The following is an 18,249-nucleotide window of genomic DNA, read 5'->3' as shown; positions in this document are numbered from 1 at the left end:
AACCAGGTCACTACGCCAGACACTAGGCAGACAACTGGCGTGCCTATGCAGAGAAAGGGTTTATATAAGGCAGGACTGTCCATAGACTGTGCTGAGTTTATTTTACCTTCCTCCTAGTGTCCTACTCCTGTGGGTGGTGATATAACCCTATGGTCGAGATTGAAAGATGCTGTGTCAGTCAATGAACGAAAGAGAAAATATGTCCATAAAAATCAATAGGTGGCAAATGGTATCTCTTAGAACAGGGAAACAAAAATGATTTGGGCTCATATTAGAAAAACACAACCCTTGTTTAACAAATGCTCATTTAATACATGACAAAATATTCCCATGGCATTATTGATTTTCTTCACAGAAAGCTCAGTACAAGTGTACACACACACAAATACACAACCATAACTGAGAAGACAAGTCTAATCTATCATGATTGAATAGGTTGTGGTTGGACAAATAATTTCAGGAGTTCCCATTTTTCATTTGTAGAACTGAAAAAAAATAAACGTACCTGTAAATTTCATAGCTTGGGCGTACAGTACAGGACACTTAGTCATAGACAATAGATTATATGCTGCTATCTTTAGGTGACTGGACACAGGCAAAGCTTTTCTGAAAGGACCCTCTGCAGCCAGACTCCTACAGACCCATATCGTTGTTAAACACGGATGTCAAGATTTTGGCACGAGTACTGGCAAATAGGTTGGCTACGGTTATTTCTAGACTGGTCCACTTGGACCAGTCGGGTTTTATCCCGGCGAGCTCCACGGCACTTAATATTAGGAGGCTTTTCCTGAATCTTCAACTCCCAGTGGAAAACTCGGGAAATAGAGCGGTTCTTTCCCTCGACGCTGCCAAAGCATTTGACAGCGTCGAGTGGAACTATCTGTGGGCAGTACTGGCCAGATTCGGCCTAGGAGAAGGGTTTATAACCTGCATTAAACTCTTGTATTCAGCACCAACAGCGAGGATTAGAATAAATTATATGTTATCAGAGGCCTTTCCATTGTTCCGGGGTACTAGGCAGGGGTGTCCATTGTCACCTCTGCTTTTTGCCCTCGCGTTAGAACATTTGGCAGCTGGGATAAGAGATTCACCGAATATTGTGGGCTTTGGACAAAACCATAGAGAAGATGAACTTTCGTTATATGCCGACGATGCCTTGCTATGCTTGGGAGATACGAATGGCTCTCTAGTTTCCGCAGTGCAACTCATTGGAGCAGTTTGGAGGGTTTTCTGGTTTTGCCATTAACTGGCACAAATCAGTGCTCCTCCTGCTGGATGATTTCCCCTCAGCGATCCCAGACAGTGTGGCCCGGATACAAGTGGTAGAGTCCTTTAAGTACTTAGGAATTATGGTGGCAAAAGACCCTATGGATTATATAGCCCTTTATCTAAAACCCCTACTACAGAAATTTAAAATTAAATGTGCTGCATGGTGTAAATTGCCGTGGTCAATCACTGGGAGAGCTAACTTGACTAATATGATCTGGGCCCCACAACTGCTAAACATCTTGCACAATGCCCCGGTGTGGATACCGAAATACTGGTTCCGTCGTATAGACTCAATTTAGATCCCTGCTCTGGAAAAATAAGGTTGCCAGGATAAAACTTACCCCTCTACAATATCCTAAAGACCAGGGAGGAATGGCTGTTCCACATACCCAGACATATTTTTATGCCACGCAGATACAACACTTTACAGGATGGAATCTGCCTGGTGTTTCAGATCTATCTAAATCCTTACTTATCAGCCCTACTACGACATACTCTGCATTATCTCATATGGAAATGGGATTCCCCATGGTTCCTTCATTATGCCCTACAGTCTGTCTCCTAAAGAAACTCTGGAGTAGTATCAAGCGGAGATTGGGAATAAATGGCTTCCTACCTAGTACACCAATATTGCAGAACAGGTTTTATACAGAACTGGCTAAACTTAGTGGTTACACACAGTGGGAGGCGGCAGGGGTGAGATATTTATCCCAAATTTTTTATGAGACTGGCCTGAAATCGTACGCGAAACAGAGAGGAGTTCCCACTATTAGGCAATTTCCACTATCAGTATATTCGGTTGAGCCATGCAATCCGATCACAGAGCAATTGCTCATCCCTGCAACTGGTAGAATCAACCATCTTGGAGTCCGTGTTTGATGAAACTGAAAAAAAAGGGTTCATCTCTAAAACTTATATGCAAATACTGGCTCATATACAGGCACCTAAAATTCAACCCTGCAGAGAAAAATGGGAGAGAGATATTGGTCCCATTGACGGGGAACAATGAGAACAAATATTGAATGCTGGACCTCTAGTGTCAGTATCTGCGGCACATAGACTGTCACAGCTGTTTATATTGCATAGAGTGTATAGGACCCTGGTACAGTTACACCAATGGGGAAGTAGAAACACACCCATATGCCCTAAGTGTCAGGTTCATCCAGGGGATCTCTTGCACATGTTGTGGAAGTGTCCCAAACTTGTGAGATATTGGAACAAAGTGATTGCAATAATCAACTCTGTCTTTCAACTTCAGTTACCCGTGGATCCGCTGATGTGCTTGCTTGGGGCTCTGGATGAGGAATTGTACTCCCCTCACACATACTCTTAGTAGACTACTCTATTTGGCAAGGAAGCTGGTAGTGAGATATTGGCTGTCTGCCCGGGTTCCGGCAAGCAAGCAGTGGATCCAGACGGTTAATGATACACTTATATGGGAAAAGAACACATATTCACATAGGAAGTTATCACAAAAGTTCGAGAAAATATGGTAGTGTTGGCTAGGGGCCACGGAGGTAGCACCTCCACACCTGGTCCTTCATAGGCTGCTAAAATAATGATAGCCTAATGGCAAGAAGCTTAAAAGGACAATGCTTGCTCTGATTGACATACTCTAGAGAAAGATGTAATAAAATAGTGGTCTCAGCGATAATGAGGGTGAAATATGTATCAAGAGAAACTGTAAAATGGCATTGTCAGTTTGAACTGATCTATAACTAAGTTTTTCTTTTTTGTTTATATTGCCCCCCCCCCCCCCCCCCCCTTTTTTTTCCCTTTGAAACTAATGCAAAAAAAAAAAAAAGGAGAAAAAAAAAAAAGCGAGACGGAAGTTGTATTATGCATGCATGTCAGTTATGATATAGATAAGTGTGAAAAAGTATTCCATGTATTTGTACAACTGTTCTAGCCATTTTTATGGCCTGTTTGTATACACTTCTGCGTTACAAGTATCCTATTCCTTATGTACAATAAATACCTTTTGATCAAAAAAAAAAAAAAAGCTTTTCTGAGAAAACCCCCAGTGCAACCTCATAACCCCACCCACTCGGAGACTCCAGTTTTGTACCAAAGCAATAAGTAAAAAAAAAATGAAGGCACACCAGCACACTATACGTATCATCCAATGAAGTACATTACCTTTCCTGGGCTTATCTCTATTATTTATATCTGTAAAATCGCTGTATTTCCAGAAGCTGATCCTTCTGGTCTTCAACAGTAGAGTCACTGCAGCCGCTATGCCTGCCTCTCCCTTCCTGCTCAATCACAGAAGCCTAGGTATTATGTGAACCCATTCACAAAATACAAAGGCTTCTGTGAATAGGTAGCAGAGGGGAGGGGCAGGCATCACAGCTGCAGCAACTCTACTGTTAAAGATCCTGGAGTGTCTCTTATCAGAGAAATAAACCTGTCAGATGTAAATAATAGAGAGAAGAAAGGTATGCATATTGTTGGACTAAACTCATATAGTGTGCCTTCACGTTTTACAAAGTGACTGAATTCCTGTAATTCAGCTTTAATTGTACAGTACAGACACAGCCAGACCATGGGATGTTACCAAGCAATAAACTGGTGGCAATAACATAGCAAAACAGCAGCAAACAGGTCCATGGAAAACTAGGTTCAACAGATCCAAAGCATTCATAGGACGGCTTAATTCAGCATGTGGGCAAAGCACAGCCTAGAGATCCACCCAGTAAAACTTTGAGAACGTATAAATAGCGGACCATGTGGGACTAATCACCGGAAATTAGCTGTTTGAGCCACCAAGCTATGGCAAATAAAAAGCAAGATGTGTTTTCAGGGACCTTCAGAAAGGACAAAGAGCTTACTTTTCTAAAGGAAGATGTTGCAGTCAGATAGATCCCAACTGCTGTGACCACATCCAGGCAGTGCAGTGAAGTCTCCTGGGGGCGTTTTGGGCAAGACATAGGAAATGGAGTAGAATATCACTGAGGTGAAAGGAAAAGAACACCCAGTTGAGGTAGAGAATTCTGGTTATAGGACCACCTCTATATAAGAGAAAAAAAAATAACCATAATCAACTCGGACAATGGCCACCAAAAGACAATCTTATTGGTGAGGTACCCTAATGGGATATCCCAAATCGGTTCGGTTGAAGAACCAAACCTACTAGATTCAGATCCCAGAAGACATAGGAGGTCAAAGTGGGGGATTAGCATGAGCAACTCCTTGTACCAAGGTCCTGGAAAAATAAATAAAAAAAGAAGAAGTTGGAATTCTAAGGTTTCTAGCACAAAATGGATCAGACAGAAATCAGCCCTTTCAATATTCCCAGGAATTGTAGACCCTATGCCAGCCAGTTAGGCTGGTGTCCATTATTATCACCTTCCAGAAAAGATACAATTTCTCAGAATCTAGGGCAGATTTGAAAAACAATCATGCCAGAGAGATTTCAGTCTGGCTAAACAGCAGTAGTGAGGATCTGCTTGTTCCACATTGTTAGGATGTTGATCTGCAAGGGTCTTGAGTAGAATGGAGCAAAGGGGACCACCTCATAGGAGGCTACTAGGAGGTCCAGGACCCTTATGCACAGGCAAGTTGAGGGATGCCAGATTGTCCTGAGAGTCGAATAGCTGAACCTCAAAGAAGCATTCTTTTCCTGGAGAAGATCAAGATGTTCAAGATCAGCCCCAAATACTCTACACGATTGGAGGGCTGGAGGGCAGAATCCTAGAAGCCAATTTCCCATCCGAAAGTCTGAAGTACCTGGATTGTCTTTTGGATGTTGGAAAACAAGTGTGTTGCTGACCAATTTAGCAGCAGATTGTCCAGATACCCCATGACATGGTTGCCTTGAGATCTTAGAGCAAGTACGTTGGCAAAGATGCTTGGTGCAAAGGAAAGCCTGAATGCCAGGGCAACAATTAGAAAATGTTTGTCTTCCACAGAAGAGCACACAAAAGATTGGTGTGTGGGAAAGATGGGTATGTGAAGATTTGCATCTTGGAGGTCCATTGAGACCAGAAATTACCCTGAGAAAAGTGATGACATATTGAAGACCCCATGCCAACTTTAAGGACACAGAGTTGTCCGTTTGAGGAACTTCAAAATGGGGTGAATGCCTCTATTTGGTTTTGGAACTGTGAATAAACCGTTAAAATCTTTCCCCTGCAGGAACTGGGATAAGCATGCATTGTGCCTAAAGTTTTTTTATCTGGATATGTATTATAGCAGAAAGTAAAAAATATATATTTTTTTTTTTTTCAAATCACAGGGGTGATTAACCACGTACCGACCGGCTCCTGTACATATACGTCGGCACTTTAAAGAGGGATATCTCGGTAAAGGCAGCAGCTGCTGCCACAACCGAGGTAGCCATCTTTACAGGAGCTGGTCGTGTTTCCGATAATGGTGGTCTCCATGGCAGATTCGCCGCAAGATCACCGTTATCGGCGGCAGGATAGGTGCCACCCCCCTCCCGCCGCTCTCCCGCGCCCTCTGCCGCTTACCGGAGCCGTCGGTAGCGGCGGAGGAGATTGGGACCTGTCAGTTCCTCGGTATGGAGACGAGTGAGGCTAAGATGGCGCCCACCCGTCTCCATACCATAGGACGGCGGAAGCGACGTCATAACGTCAGCTCCGCCCATATGTCTTAAAGGCATATTTTTTTTTGTCTTTTTTTTAAACGACTTTTTTTTTTTTTTTTTTGCATTTTAGTGTAAATATGAGATCTGAGGACTTTTTGACCCCAGATCTCATATTTAAGAGGACCTGTCATACTTTTTTCTATTACATTCCTTGTAATAGGAATAAAAGTGATCCAAATTAAAAAAAAAAAAAAAACACAACAGTGAAAAAATAATTAAAATAAAGTAAAATAAATAAGAAAAAAAACTTTTTTTTAAAGCGCCCTGTCCCGACGAGCTTGCGCGCAGAAGTGAACGCAAACGTGAGTAGCGCCCGGATATGAAAACAGTGGTCAAACCACACGTGAGGTATCGCCGCGACCGGTAGAGTGAGAGCAATAATTCTAGCCCTAGACCTCCTCTGTAACGCAAAACATGCAACCTGCAGAATTTTTTAAACGTCGCCTATGGAGATTTTTAAGGGTAAAAGTTTGACGCCATTCAACGAGCGGGCGCAATTTTGAAGCGTGACATGTTGAGTATCAATTTACTTGGCGTAACATTATATTTCACAGTATAAAAAAAAAATTGGGCTAACTTTACTATTGTTTTATTTTTTTATTCAAAAAAGTGAATTTTTTTTTTTTTTTTTTTTAAAGTGCGCTTAGAAGACCGCTGCGCAAATACGGTGCGAAAAAAGTATTGCAATGACCGCCATTTTATTATCTAGGGTGTTAGAAAAAAAAACAAACAATATATAATATTTGGGGGTTCTAAATTATTTTCTAGCAAAAAAAAAAAAACTGTTTTAAACATGTAAACACCTAAAATCCAAAACGAGGCTAGTCCTTAAGTGGTTAAATACCACCAAAAAGAAGGTCTATTTGTGTGTGTGTGTGTGGGGGGGAGGGGGGACATCAATTTTATTTGGGTACAACGTTGCATGCCCATGCAGTTGTCAGTTAAAGTAATGCAGTGCCGTGTCGCAAAAAGCTGAGTTAGACTTACCGGTAACTCCTTTTCTGAGAGTCTTCCAGGACAGCCCATGAGACCTTGGGCTCCTCCTACCAGGACAGGAAACACGTCACCCCCACCAGATAAAAGGGCGGTCCTCCAGGCCCATGTCAGTATTCTCAAGAACCGTAGGACCCTGCAAAACATATGCATAATACACATAACTTCAGACAATACCGGGTGGGAATCCGGCTGTCCTGGAAGACTCTCAGAAAAGGAGTTACTGGTAAGTCTAACTCAGCTTTTCTCCAAGCGTCTTCCAGGACAGCCCATGAGACGATGAGCCAGAAGTTACCAGTCTAGGGAGGGACAACTGCCTGAAGGACCTTACGACCAAACGCCTGCTCCTGAGCTGATAGGAGATCCAGGCGATAATGTTTAATGAAGGTCGAGTAACTGGACCAAGTGGCAGCCCTGCAAATTTGTTCCGGTGAGGCACCAGCCCTCTCAGCCCAAGACGTAGACAAGGCTCTAGTTGAGTGCGCAGTAACAAAAGGTGTAGGGACCTCCCTAATTTTGTAAGCTTCCAAGATGGCTTGCTTTATCCATCTAGCCAATGTGGCTTTAGATGCACTATTCCCCTTGTGAACTCCAGAAAAGAGGACAAACAAGGCATCAGTTTTCCTAAAGGTCTTCGTGACCTCAAGATAGACCAAGAGAATCCTTCTTACATCTAGAAAACGAAATTTTCTTTCCAAGTCGCCCTGTGGCGAACTACAAAAGGTTGGCAATACAATGTTTTGAGATTGGTGGAATGTACTTGCCACCTTGGGCAAAAAACCTGGATCGGTTCGTAACACAACTCGATCCTCAAAAATCATGAAGAAGGGCTCCCTAACTGATAGGGCCTGCAACTCACTTACCCTATGAGCTGAGGTAACAGCTATAAGGAACACAGTTTTTAATGTAAGTAATTTAACTGACATACTTTCCAGAGGTTCAAACGGAAATTCTACCAGAGTTTGAAGTACTAGGGACAGATCCCACGTTGGACAACTTCTCACTACTACTGGTCTGGCCCTAGAGATAGATTTGAAAAATCTGGCTATAGTGGGATTTTCCAGGAGAGAAAACTGGAGGAACACACTAATAGCTGCCGCCTGTACCTTTACGGTACTAACAGAAAGACCTTTGTCGACACCCTCTTGGAAAAATTCCAAAATAGACGGAATATCATGAGTTAATCTATCATTTTCAGATAACCATGAGTTAAACCTTTTCCAAACTTTGGAATATATGGCTCTAGTAACTGGCTTCCTGCAATTAACTAGAGTCCTGACTACTTTGTCAGAGAACCCTTGGGCGCTCAGTATCTTTTCTTCAGATACCAGGCCGTCAAGTTTAAGGAAACCACCTGAGGGTGTGATACTGGACCCTGCAATAATAGGTCTTCCCTTTTCGGAAGACTCCACGGAGGCTCTGAAACCAGAGACTGTAGTAGGGAAAACCATGGCCTCTTGGGCCAAAATGGGGCAATTAGAATCAGATCTGTCTCTTCCAGCCGAAACTTCCGGAGGACTTCTGGAATCAGCCTGATTGGCAGGAAAGGCATAACATAGGCCTGGAGGCCACGGGTTCGCCAGAGCATCGATCCCCAAGGCTTGGTCTGCCGGGTTCATGGAAAAGAATATCTCCGTCTTGCGGTTGTTTCGGTTTGCGAACAAATCCGCTACCGGATAACCCCATCTCTTGGTGAGGTCTGCAAAGACTTCGGGATGAAGGGACCAGTTGTCTCGGTCTATCCTGTGACGGCTGAGATAATCTGCCAGGCAATTGTTTTTCCCCTTCAGGTGTACAGCAGAAATGGAGGCTAGATTCCCCTCTGCCCATGAAAGGATCTCCTGGGCAATGGACTGAAGCCTCCGGCTTCTCGTGCCTCCCTGCTTGTTGATATACGCGACTGTCGCTATATTGTCTGACAGGATTTGGAGGTTGTGACCCCTGATCTCCATCTGAAAAGACTGGAGGGCTCTCTGGACTGCAAGCAGCTCTCTTTGATTGGATGAGGCCCTTGCCTCCTCTGGGGACAACTCTCCTTGTGCTACTGCATTGCTGAGGTGGGCCCCCCATCCCCAGGAACTCGCATCCGTGGTAATCCTTCGGGAAATGGGAAAGGACCATGGGAGACCTCCTGCTAGGTGCTGACCAGCTCTCCACCACCACAGGCTTCTTTTTATCCTGTCGGGAAGCCAGATCCTTGACTCCAGGGACCTTACGTCCCCGTCCCAGTTTCTTAAAAGAAACCTTTGTAACGGACGCTGACGGAGTCTCGCCCACGGTACTGCGGGAAAACATGAGGTCATAAGACCCACTGCCCTCGACACCTGTCTCAGAGAGACTGACTGGTTGGTCTGCAATGTAGACATAGTCTGGAACACTTTGGTAATCTTCTCCTGAGGAAGAAAAACTTTTTGGTTCACGGAGCAAAAATCGTAACCCAGATAAGTTACTTTCTGGGCCGGAATCAAGGACGATTTTTCTTTGTTTATTAGCCAGCCTAGGGACTGTAAGAAGTCCTGTACAGCCTGGAGATCTTCCAACAGCCTTTGGTATGATTTTGCCACTATCAGGAGGTCGTCTAAGTAAGGGATAACCGTTATTGCCTTTAATCTTAGAGGAGCCAGCACTTCCCCCAACACCTTCGTAAAGATGCGTGGGGCTGAGGAAAGACCGAAGGGGAGGGCCTGAAATTGAAAATGTCGGGTCCCCATACCCGTCTTCACTGCCAATCTCAAAAACTTTTGGAAGGTTGGATGGATAGGGATGTGAAGATAAGCATCCCTTAAGTCCAACGTGGCCATAAAGCAGTTTGGGTATAGTAGGTTTTTGATTGTAAAAACCGTCTCCATACGGAAATGCTTGTATCTGATGGACTTGTTTAAGGTCCAGAGATTCAGGATAAGTCGAAACTTTCCTGCTGGCTTTCTGACCACAAATACATGGGAATAGAATCCCTTGCCCCCCTCCGATCGAGGAACAGGAATCAGGACTTTTTGATCTAATAAGTCTCCGATCTGGAGACCCAGAGCCCTTGCTTTCTCCCGATCCTGTGGAGGAAATGTGACCAACAAACGTTCTGGTGGTTGGTGAACAAATTCCAGCCTGTACCCGTTGGTCACTAGGTCCAGGACGAAGGGGCTCAGAGTGACTGCTGCCCACTGTGGGATGAAGGCCCTCAATCTCCCTCCCACCGGGGAACACAAGTCACTGCGGCTTGGCGGGCACTCCCCCTTTGCCTCTGCCTTTGTGCCCAGTCCAATGCTTTTTCGGCCTGCTGTCCTTTTCTCTAGGACTCTGTTGCCTGTTTTGGCCACGAAAAAATTTTCTGGCTGTCTGAACTCTTTTTCTCTGGAAACGCCTTTTTCTTATCAGCCGTGCGTTCCAGTGCCTCCTGTAGACCTGGGCCAAATAAATGATCGCCAGTTAAAGGAAGGACACAAAGGCGCAACTTGGAGGCCGAGTCCCCTGACCAGGTCTTAAGCCAAAGGCTTCTCCTGGCCGAGTTCACTAGAGCCAAAGTCCTGGCTGACATTCTTACCGACTCAGCGGAAGAATCTGCCAAAAAACCCACTGCCTGAAATAGGAGAGGAAAAGACTTTAAAATTTGCTCTCTGGAGGTACCTGCTGACAGATGTGACTGAATCTGAGTCAACCAAACCTCCAGATTTCTGGCCACACAAGTGGAAGCCAAAGCTGGTTTCAGGTTTCCAACTGCTGAGTCCCAGGCTCTGTGGAGAAGGATATCCCCCCTCTTGTCCATCGGATCCTTAAGCGTACCCATATCATCAAACGCCAGGTCCGAGTTTTTTGAAACCTTTGAAAGAGGTGCATCTAACTTGGGATTCTTATTCCATGGCTGCGCAGTGTCCTCATCAAAAGGAAACCTCCTTTTTAGGTTACTGGAGAAGAATGGTTTTCTCTCAGGATTATCCCATTCCAGTTTAATAGTATCAACCAAAGAACTATGAACTGGAAACACTCTCGATTTTCTCTTATGTAATCCTTTATACATAAGATCATGGTTGGATAACTGAACCTCTTCCTCTTTTAATTCAAGGGTAGTATAGATAGCCTTTAATAAGTCATCTACATCCTCCACAGATAACTTAAATCTTGAGCCTCGAGTGGATTCTCTATCTCTGGGCTCTGTATCTGACCCTGATTCTTCCAGAGAAGAACGGGTAGATCTGACCTCAGCCTCAGATTCTTCACTCTCTGCCTGCTGCGGAGTGCTTACTGACGCCTTCAGTGAAGACGGACTCTCTGCTGGAGTCTGGAGCTTGTCAATAAGCGTTCTAAAGGAACTGAAGGTGGACGCAAGCTCATCCCTAACAGAAGTAAGCATCTTCTGGCAAGAGGCAACCGGGTCATCCTTTACTAGGCCTTCTATACAGGTGCGACAAACTGCTTTGCTCCATGAGGAGCTCAATTTGTTTGCGCAAACCGCACATTTCCTTTTAAGTGGCTGCGCTTGGGCCTTGTCCTGAGTCTTGGTCTGCAAGACAAAATAAATGCCCCACAATGTAATTAAAGCCACACAATCACTCCATAACACCACGTGCAGGAGGGAGGAAATGTGTCCCCTTACACCCACTACTACAGAGGGGGGAGGGGGAGGGAACACTCACAGGGATAGTAAGGTGGTGACAGAACACCCCAGGCTTACCTGTGAGGTGCTGGTGTTGGGAACTGCATCCGCTGCCTGTGCAGGTACTGCAGGAGGATCCATTCTGCCCCTCTTGGTCATCCACAGCCTGGCTGCTTAACACCAAGAAACACCAGCAGCCAGCGTTCTCTGTTCGCGCCGTTTATGAAGACTGGAACCTCGTCTCCGGCGCCCGATGATGATGTCATATGCCCCGGAAGTAACCCTCTCCAGGCACTTCCTGTGGGCCAGCTTGGAGCGCAATAGCTCCGCCCCCTCGAACGCTGTGGCTTCCTCCATTCCTTGCTCAGATCAGCCAGGCTGTCGGCAGGGAAGGACAACCGAAGCTCAGCTGAGCTAGAGTGCAATGCACTGCGCTAGGGGCACGACCTCACACCGGTCCTGGCCCTCTCCAGGCACTGAGGACAGAGAACAGCAACACAGCCAACCTCCCCAGCGGTGTGCTGCTTCTGGCAGAGGAAGAGGTAAGTGATATGCCCCAGAAAAAGGCCATACAAAGCCCCTGCTTATAAGGCCTATGGGAGCAGGTTCCATGAACATGTTACCCCCCGTCCGGAGGAAACACAAATAACTGACATGGGCCTGGAGGACCGCCCTTTTATCTGGTGGGGGTGACGTGTTTCCTGTCCTGGTAGGGGGAGCCCAAGGTCTCATGGGCTGTCCTGGAAGACGCTTGGAGAAAAATGGCCTGGTCATTAAAGTGACACTAAAGGCAATTTTTTTATTTATTTTTTTTAAATAACAAACATGTCATACTTACCTCCAATGTGCAGCTCGTTTTGCACACAGTGGCCCTGATCCTGGTCTTCTGGGGTCCATCGGTGGCTGTCTCGGCTCCTCCCCGCATCAGATAACACCCTGGGAGAAGCGCTCTCCTGGAGGGGTTATCTTGCAGGCGCGGTCCCGAGTCCAGCATTAGGTGCCCATCGACGCCAAATGCAGGACTCTGCCCCGCCCCCCGGCGACCGCATCATTGGAGTTGATTGACAGCAGCGGGAGCCAATGGCTGCGAGGGGGTGTTAAGCTGGGGGCCGGTTAAGCTGGGGGCCGGTTAAGCTGCATTAATGTGAAAAAACACTTACCTTTACAACCCCTTTAAGGGGGTAAAATCCTTACGGGCTGAAGTGGTTAAAGGAGGAGCCATCCTCAGCAAAAACAGTAGGGTGTGTGTGTATGTGTATGCAAGTCACAGCTATTCGCCAGCTATTTTATGCTCATAGGAGCTTGTCTGGGCTTGTCTTGTCTGAGGAAATTCCAGTGCTGCTAGGCAAAGGCTAGTATGCACCACATAAGTGAATACACATTAGAAAAGTATTAAAGGAAAAAAAAAAAAAAGAAAAAAAAGGATCGGTGTAGAAACTTCTCTAGGAGAAGACGACGTCCGTCACCTAAGGACACTAGCAAAAAGCTGGAGTGCAACTGAATGGATGGGGTTTTATGAGGATACTGGCATATAAATCATGGCCTAGGACTAGAAGTCTTGTACTGTAAATTTAAGATTTTGTTTTTTCTTTTTAACAAAACTATTAAGTTTCACTGGAGGACGATGCTTTCCCAAATAACAGTACACAGCATCTTGCATATTATTTAAAATTAGCTATATATTGGTTTATATTGGTTTATAAAGTGTAGAGAACTTAAAGTGGGGTTCCCATTTAAAAAAAAAAAAAAAATTAAAAGTCAACAGCTACAAATACTACAGCTGCAGACTTTTAAATTGGACACTTACCTGTCCCAGGGTATGGCGATGCGGGGGATTGAAGCCCCACTTGTCCCCCCCTCCGCTCGGCGGCGCCGGCATTTTAACTGTGGACGCCCGGCTGTGGCTTCACAGTCGGGCACCCACTGCGCATGCGCGAGCTATCACTGGCCCTGTAATCACCTGGGACCGGTCATGTGTCCCAGATGATTGACAAGAGGGAGGGTGGAGAGGCAAACTCCCTTCCTGCGCCGAGGGAAGTGATGTCACCAGCCCAGGCACCGAAGGAGGCAGACTACGAGGACCCCCTAGCAACAGCCATTTAGAGGTGAGTAAAAAAAAATTTTTTACTCAAAACATTTTTTTTAAGCACATTACTATTTTTTTTCTTTTTTGGGGTGGAACTCCACTTTAAACTAAACCAGTTTTCTTAGTTAAACAACCAGTTTGTGTGTGTACGTCAGAGGATAGCTTAGAAATTTGATAACATTTCAACTCTGCACAAAGAAAGCTGCAAGGATACTTGATTTCTATTATGATAAACAGACTTGTACTTGCAGAAAATAGAATTAGCCTGAAAACAAAACAAATGCAGCAGTCACATCTAAGGACTGGTAAACTGCAATATATTACATTTTTGCTCCTGGGCTTTAACAAATGTGTTTTTTCGTGTGGCCATTGTATGAATTTCATGTTGTGTAACTCTTTACAGCTTCACTTGTTTAACAAATATACTGTATATAAGCTGAAATTCTCCTTTATTAATCATAAAGCAGAGCAGTAGTATGTCAGTGCAATTCAGGTATAAATACAACTGCATGATTTCTCCAACCACCATATGAAAGGGCTAAACCTAAGGAATGTACCTGTTTTGTTGGACAAACTCTTTAATTTGTGCTATGATCCACTCCAAGTTAGAAGTTGCATGCCAAGACTTCTTTGATTTATGATCATTTTGGAGTTCTTGAAAAATCTAATGAAGAAACAAAGAAACAAAGATGTAAAATCACTAAGCAGAAACAAATTTTTATGTAAATATGGCTACTGACATCACAAATATGTCACATCTGAACACTCCAGATATGGCACTACACACATTGGGGTTGATTTACTAAAACTGGAGAGTGCAAAATCTGGTGCAGATGTGCATAGTAGCCAATCAGCTTCTAACTTCAACTTGTTCAAATAAGCTTTCGCCAAAAAAAAAAAAAAAAAAAACGAAAGCTGATGGGTTTCTATGCAGAGCTGGACCAGGATTTTGCACTGTCCAATTTTAGTAAATGAACCCCATTGCCTTACCCGATTTTGACAGGTGCCGGTCGGACCGCCTAGGTGATAGGAGTGGAAGTTCGCCTCCCTCCCCTCCTACAGTCTTCTGGGACATGCGACAGGTCCCAGAAAACTGCATCCACCATTCACTATGCACACCGAGTATCCAGCTGTGAAGCCGCAAGCTGTCACAGCCAGGTGCTCAGAGAAGAGGGTGGCGCCAAGGAAAGAAGACAGCGGGTGAAACCAACTGGGGTGAGCGCAGCGATGGATCATGCGATAGGCGAGTGGCTTTTTGCAACTACTTTTTTGTTTTGTAACTGCTGACTTTTTTTTTTTCACAGGAGACTGTTACTCCTCTTTAATAGTTCACTTTTACAAAGCGGCACTATTGCTGCACCCAATTCAAAAAATAAGAAGTTTTCGTCATACTTACCTGTAAAATCCTTTTCTTTGAGTACATCATGGGACACAGAGATGCCTCCCCTCTTTTTTGAGGATTTAGTGCTTGCTACAAAACTAAAAGTACTTCCTGTATGAGAGGGGTTATATAGGGGATCACTTCCTGTCTGAAGACCTTTGGTCTACCAGTGTCCATTCACCTGATGATGAATTATAACCAGAAGGTAATGAATATTAGCCTGACTCTGTGTCCCATCATCAGGTTAATGGACACTGGTAGACCCTGCCAAACAATAGCCATCAGAACTTATACGGCAGCCCACAGTACACTGCGGCCGAAAGCCGAATCCTCGGCTGCTCGAACATCCACTTGATAAAATTTTGTGAACCTATGCACTGAAGACCAGGTAGCAGCCTTACAAATCTGAGCCACAGATACCTGATGGGGTAAAGCCCAGGAGGTTCCGACAGCCCTGGTAGAATGAGCTCTCACCCTAAAAGGGAGGAGCCTTATGTTTCAGACTGTAGGCCTGAATGACCAATCTGCCTGCGCCTTCTTGAGTCCTTTTGGGAAAAAAAAAAAAAAAAAAAAAAAGTCTGATCCTCGGATCTTCGCAGATCTAGACAAATAAACCTTGACTGCCCGGACAACGTCCAAGGAACGCAGTCGTCTCTCTTACGCCGAACAAGGCTGAGAGAAAAAAGAAGGCAAAATAATGTCCTGATATAAATGAAAGGTCGACACCACTTTTGGCAAAAAGGATGGCTCAGGTCATAACACGACTGTCATGGTGAAAGATCAAGTACGGAAAGAAATATTGGAGGGGAGTCACCAGGTCTCGGTCTCACCCGCTCAGAAATTTTCACATTTACTGCTCTTACATAGGGCATACTATACTCCAGAAAAATTGTTTAAGTATGGGAGAAGGGCAGATGCCAAATGTCCAAGGTGTCAATATACAGGAGATTTGATGCACATGTTATGGAAATGCCCCAAGTTAGTTCGCTACTGGGTGGAAGTAGTTGAGTCCATAAACAAGGTCTTTAACCTAGATCTTAACGCAGACCCGAAAATGTGTATTTTGGGGGTGGGGGGAGATCTAGGTAGTAGGAGGGCGAAAATAAATGCAGTGCGGAGATGCCTCTACCAGGCAAGAAAGGAAATAGCTAGGAGATGGCAAGCAGAGAAACCCCCTACAGTAGAGAACTGGTCTAAAACGGTGTGGGAAACAATAAGGAAAGAAAGGATAGTCTATGTAAGGGGAGGAAACATCAAGGAATTTGAGAAAATGTGGAACCCTTGGCTTATGAAGATGAACCACCCTAAGTAGTGAAGACAGTTTAGAGAGGAAAGGGAAGATGTAGCTTTTATATATTGGTAGAAGTATGCACGTAGGGTAATTATGATAGAGAGTGGGCTGGATACTTGACTATAGATTAGGACCAGAGGGAGGAAAATGGGAGAAAATTTGAGAAAATACCTCTTATAGAAGTGATACATACATTGGATAAGAAAGAAGGGGACTTTTCTTCTTTTTTTTTTCTGTTTTTTGTTATGATGATATATGTATATTGTATGTTGTGATGTATTTTGTATGAATACGAATAAAAAGCATTGAATTAAAAAAAAAAGTACGGTTCCCTGCATGAAAGGGCGGCCAACTCCGACACCCTTCTAGCCGGGGTGATAGCCATCAGGAAGGCTAGCTTGTGTGACAGCAAGTCTAATGGAATTTCCTTAATAGGTTCAAATGGTTGTTTCTGTAACACAGACAGCACCAAGTTCAAGTCCCAAGGACACATAGGCGACCTAATGGGGGATGCAAGCGAGTTGCCCCTTGCATAAAGGTTCGGATCAGTGAATGGAAGGCTAAAGGCCTTTGGAAGAATACTGATAGGGCAGAAACCTGACCTCTGATTGTACACTTTGATTTCCACAGCTGACTGTAGAAAGAGAATTCTTCCAATCACATATTTCCAAGGATGCCATTTTCTGGCTTCCTACCAAGCAATATAAGTCCTTATGATAAATCTTCCTCCTGACAGCTTTTCTAGCATTCACTAGAGTAGACACCACTGGTCCCGAGATGCCACGGTCCTTTAACACCCTAGCCATGCCGTCAAATTTAGAAACTGTAAATTGGGGTGGAATATAGGACCCTGAGACAGTAGATCGGGGCGATGAGGAAGCGTCCATGGTCTGTCTTTTCTGTTGTCAATCTCAGGGAACCAGGGCCTTCTGGGCCAGGCTGGTGCCACCAGAATGACTGGAACCCCCTCTCTCTCCCCAAATTGCCAGAGGAGCTCTTGTTCGAGACACACACTGCTGTAGCTTGTTGTTGAACCTGGATGCCAGTAGGTCGAACTCTGGTCATCCCAAATGTTGGCAAATTTCCTGGAACACCTCTGGGTGTAGGGACCCTTCCCCCGGGCAGATCTGCTGGCGGCTGAGATAATCTGCCTTCCAGTTCTCTACTCCCGGGATAGAGACTGCTGGTATAATTGGCACATGTCCCTCTGCCCAGGCTAGTATGTAGTTCACCTACTTCAGAGCTGAACGACTCCTGGTACCGCCTTGGTGGTTTATATAGGCCACTGCCACGGCATTGTCGAACTGAACCCTGATGGGGCAGTCCTGAAGCTCCACCGTCCAGGACCATAGGGCCAGATGTATTGCCCGTAATTCTAGGACGTTGATGGGCAGGGTCTGCTCTGTCCCTGACCATTTCCACTGAGCTGTGAGCCTGTCTAGGGTCACTCTACAGCCTGAGGGAGACTGGCATCTGTAGTTGGTACTCTCCAAGTTACCAGGAGAAAGGATTTTTCCTTTCTCAGGTTCTGATCCTGCAACCAGCAGTTTAGGCTTAAGCATGCCTGAGGAGTTAAGCACATTGGATAATCCAGGGCTTTTCTTCCTCTGATCGAAGGAGGATACCATCCTCCCTAGAAGACTCATACAGAGCCAAAATGGAGGGTTGTGTGGTGCCCCTTACCTGACGCACTTGATCCTTCAGAGCACAGATGCTTACGGGTGGCAAGAATACTCTTGCTTGGACCGTGTTTAGGATCAGAGCTAAATACTTTAGACTTTGAGCTGGTCTCAAGGCTGACTTTTCCGTTAATATGATCCAGCCTAAGCTTTTCAAATACTGCACTGTGTACATTATGCTCAGTTCTAGAGCCTGTACTGAGTGATCTCTGAGCAGAAGGACGTCCAGATACCCGAGCACCAGAATCCCGTTGGGCCCTTAAAAGACACATTACTGGTGCTAGGACCTTTGTGAACACCCAGGGAGCTGTAGCAAGCCCAAAGGGTAGAGCCACAAACTGAAAATGACGTTC

The 18,249-nt window shown here is 45.0% G+C and overlaps 1 protein-coding gene across 1 annotated transcript in view; it reads right to left on the bottom strand.

The window, feature by feature from the left end:
- LAS1L (LAS1 like ribosome biogenesis factor) overlaps window positions 1-18,249 on the bottom strand; it is a 151,747-nt gene that overhangs the window by 40,330 nt on the left and 93,168 nt on the right. The window contains exon 7 of the mRNA XM_073599454.1: window positions 14,103-14,209. Within this exon, the coding sequence (XP_073455555.1) occupies window positions 14,103-14,209 (107 nt within the window). The remainder of the gene's footprint in view (window positions 1-14,102; window positions 14,210-18,249) is intronic.

Source organism: Aquarana catesbeiana, linkage group LG09 (genome assembly GCF_042186555.1).
Source record: "Aquarana catesbeiana isolate 2022-GZ linkage group LG09, ASM4218655v1, whole genome shotgun sequence".
In the NCBI taxonomy this organism is placed as follows: domain Eukaryota; kingdom Metazoa; phylum Chordata; class Amphibia; order Anura; family Ranidae; genus Aquarana; species Aquarana catesbeiana.
The sequence above is the reverse complement of the archived record's forward strand: the minus strand, read 5'-3'. Positions and strand labels throughout refer to the sequence as shown.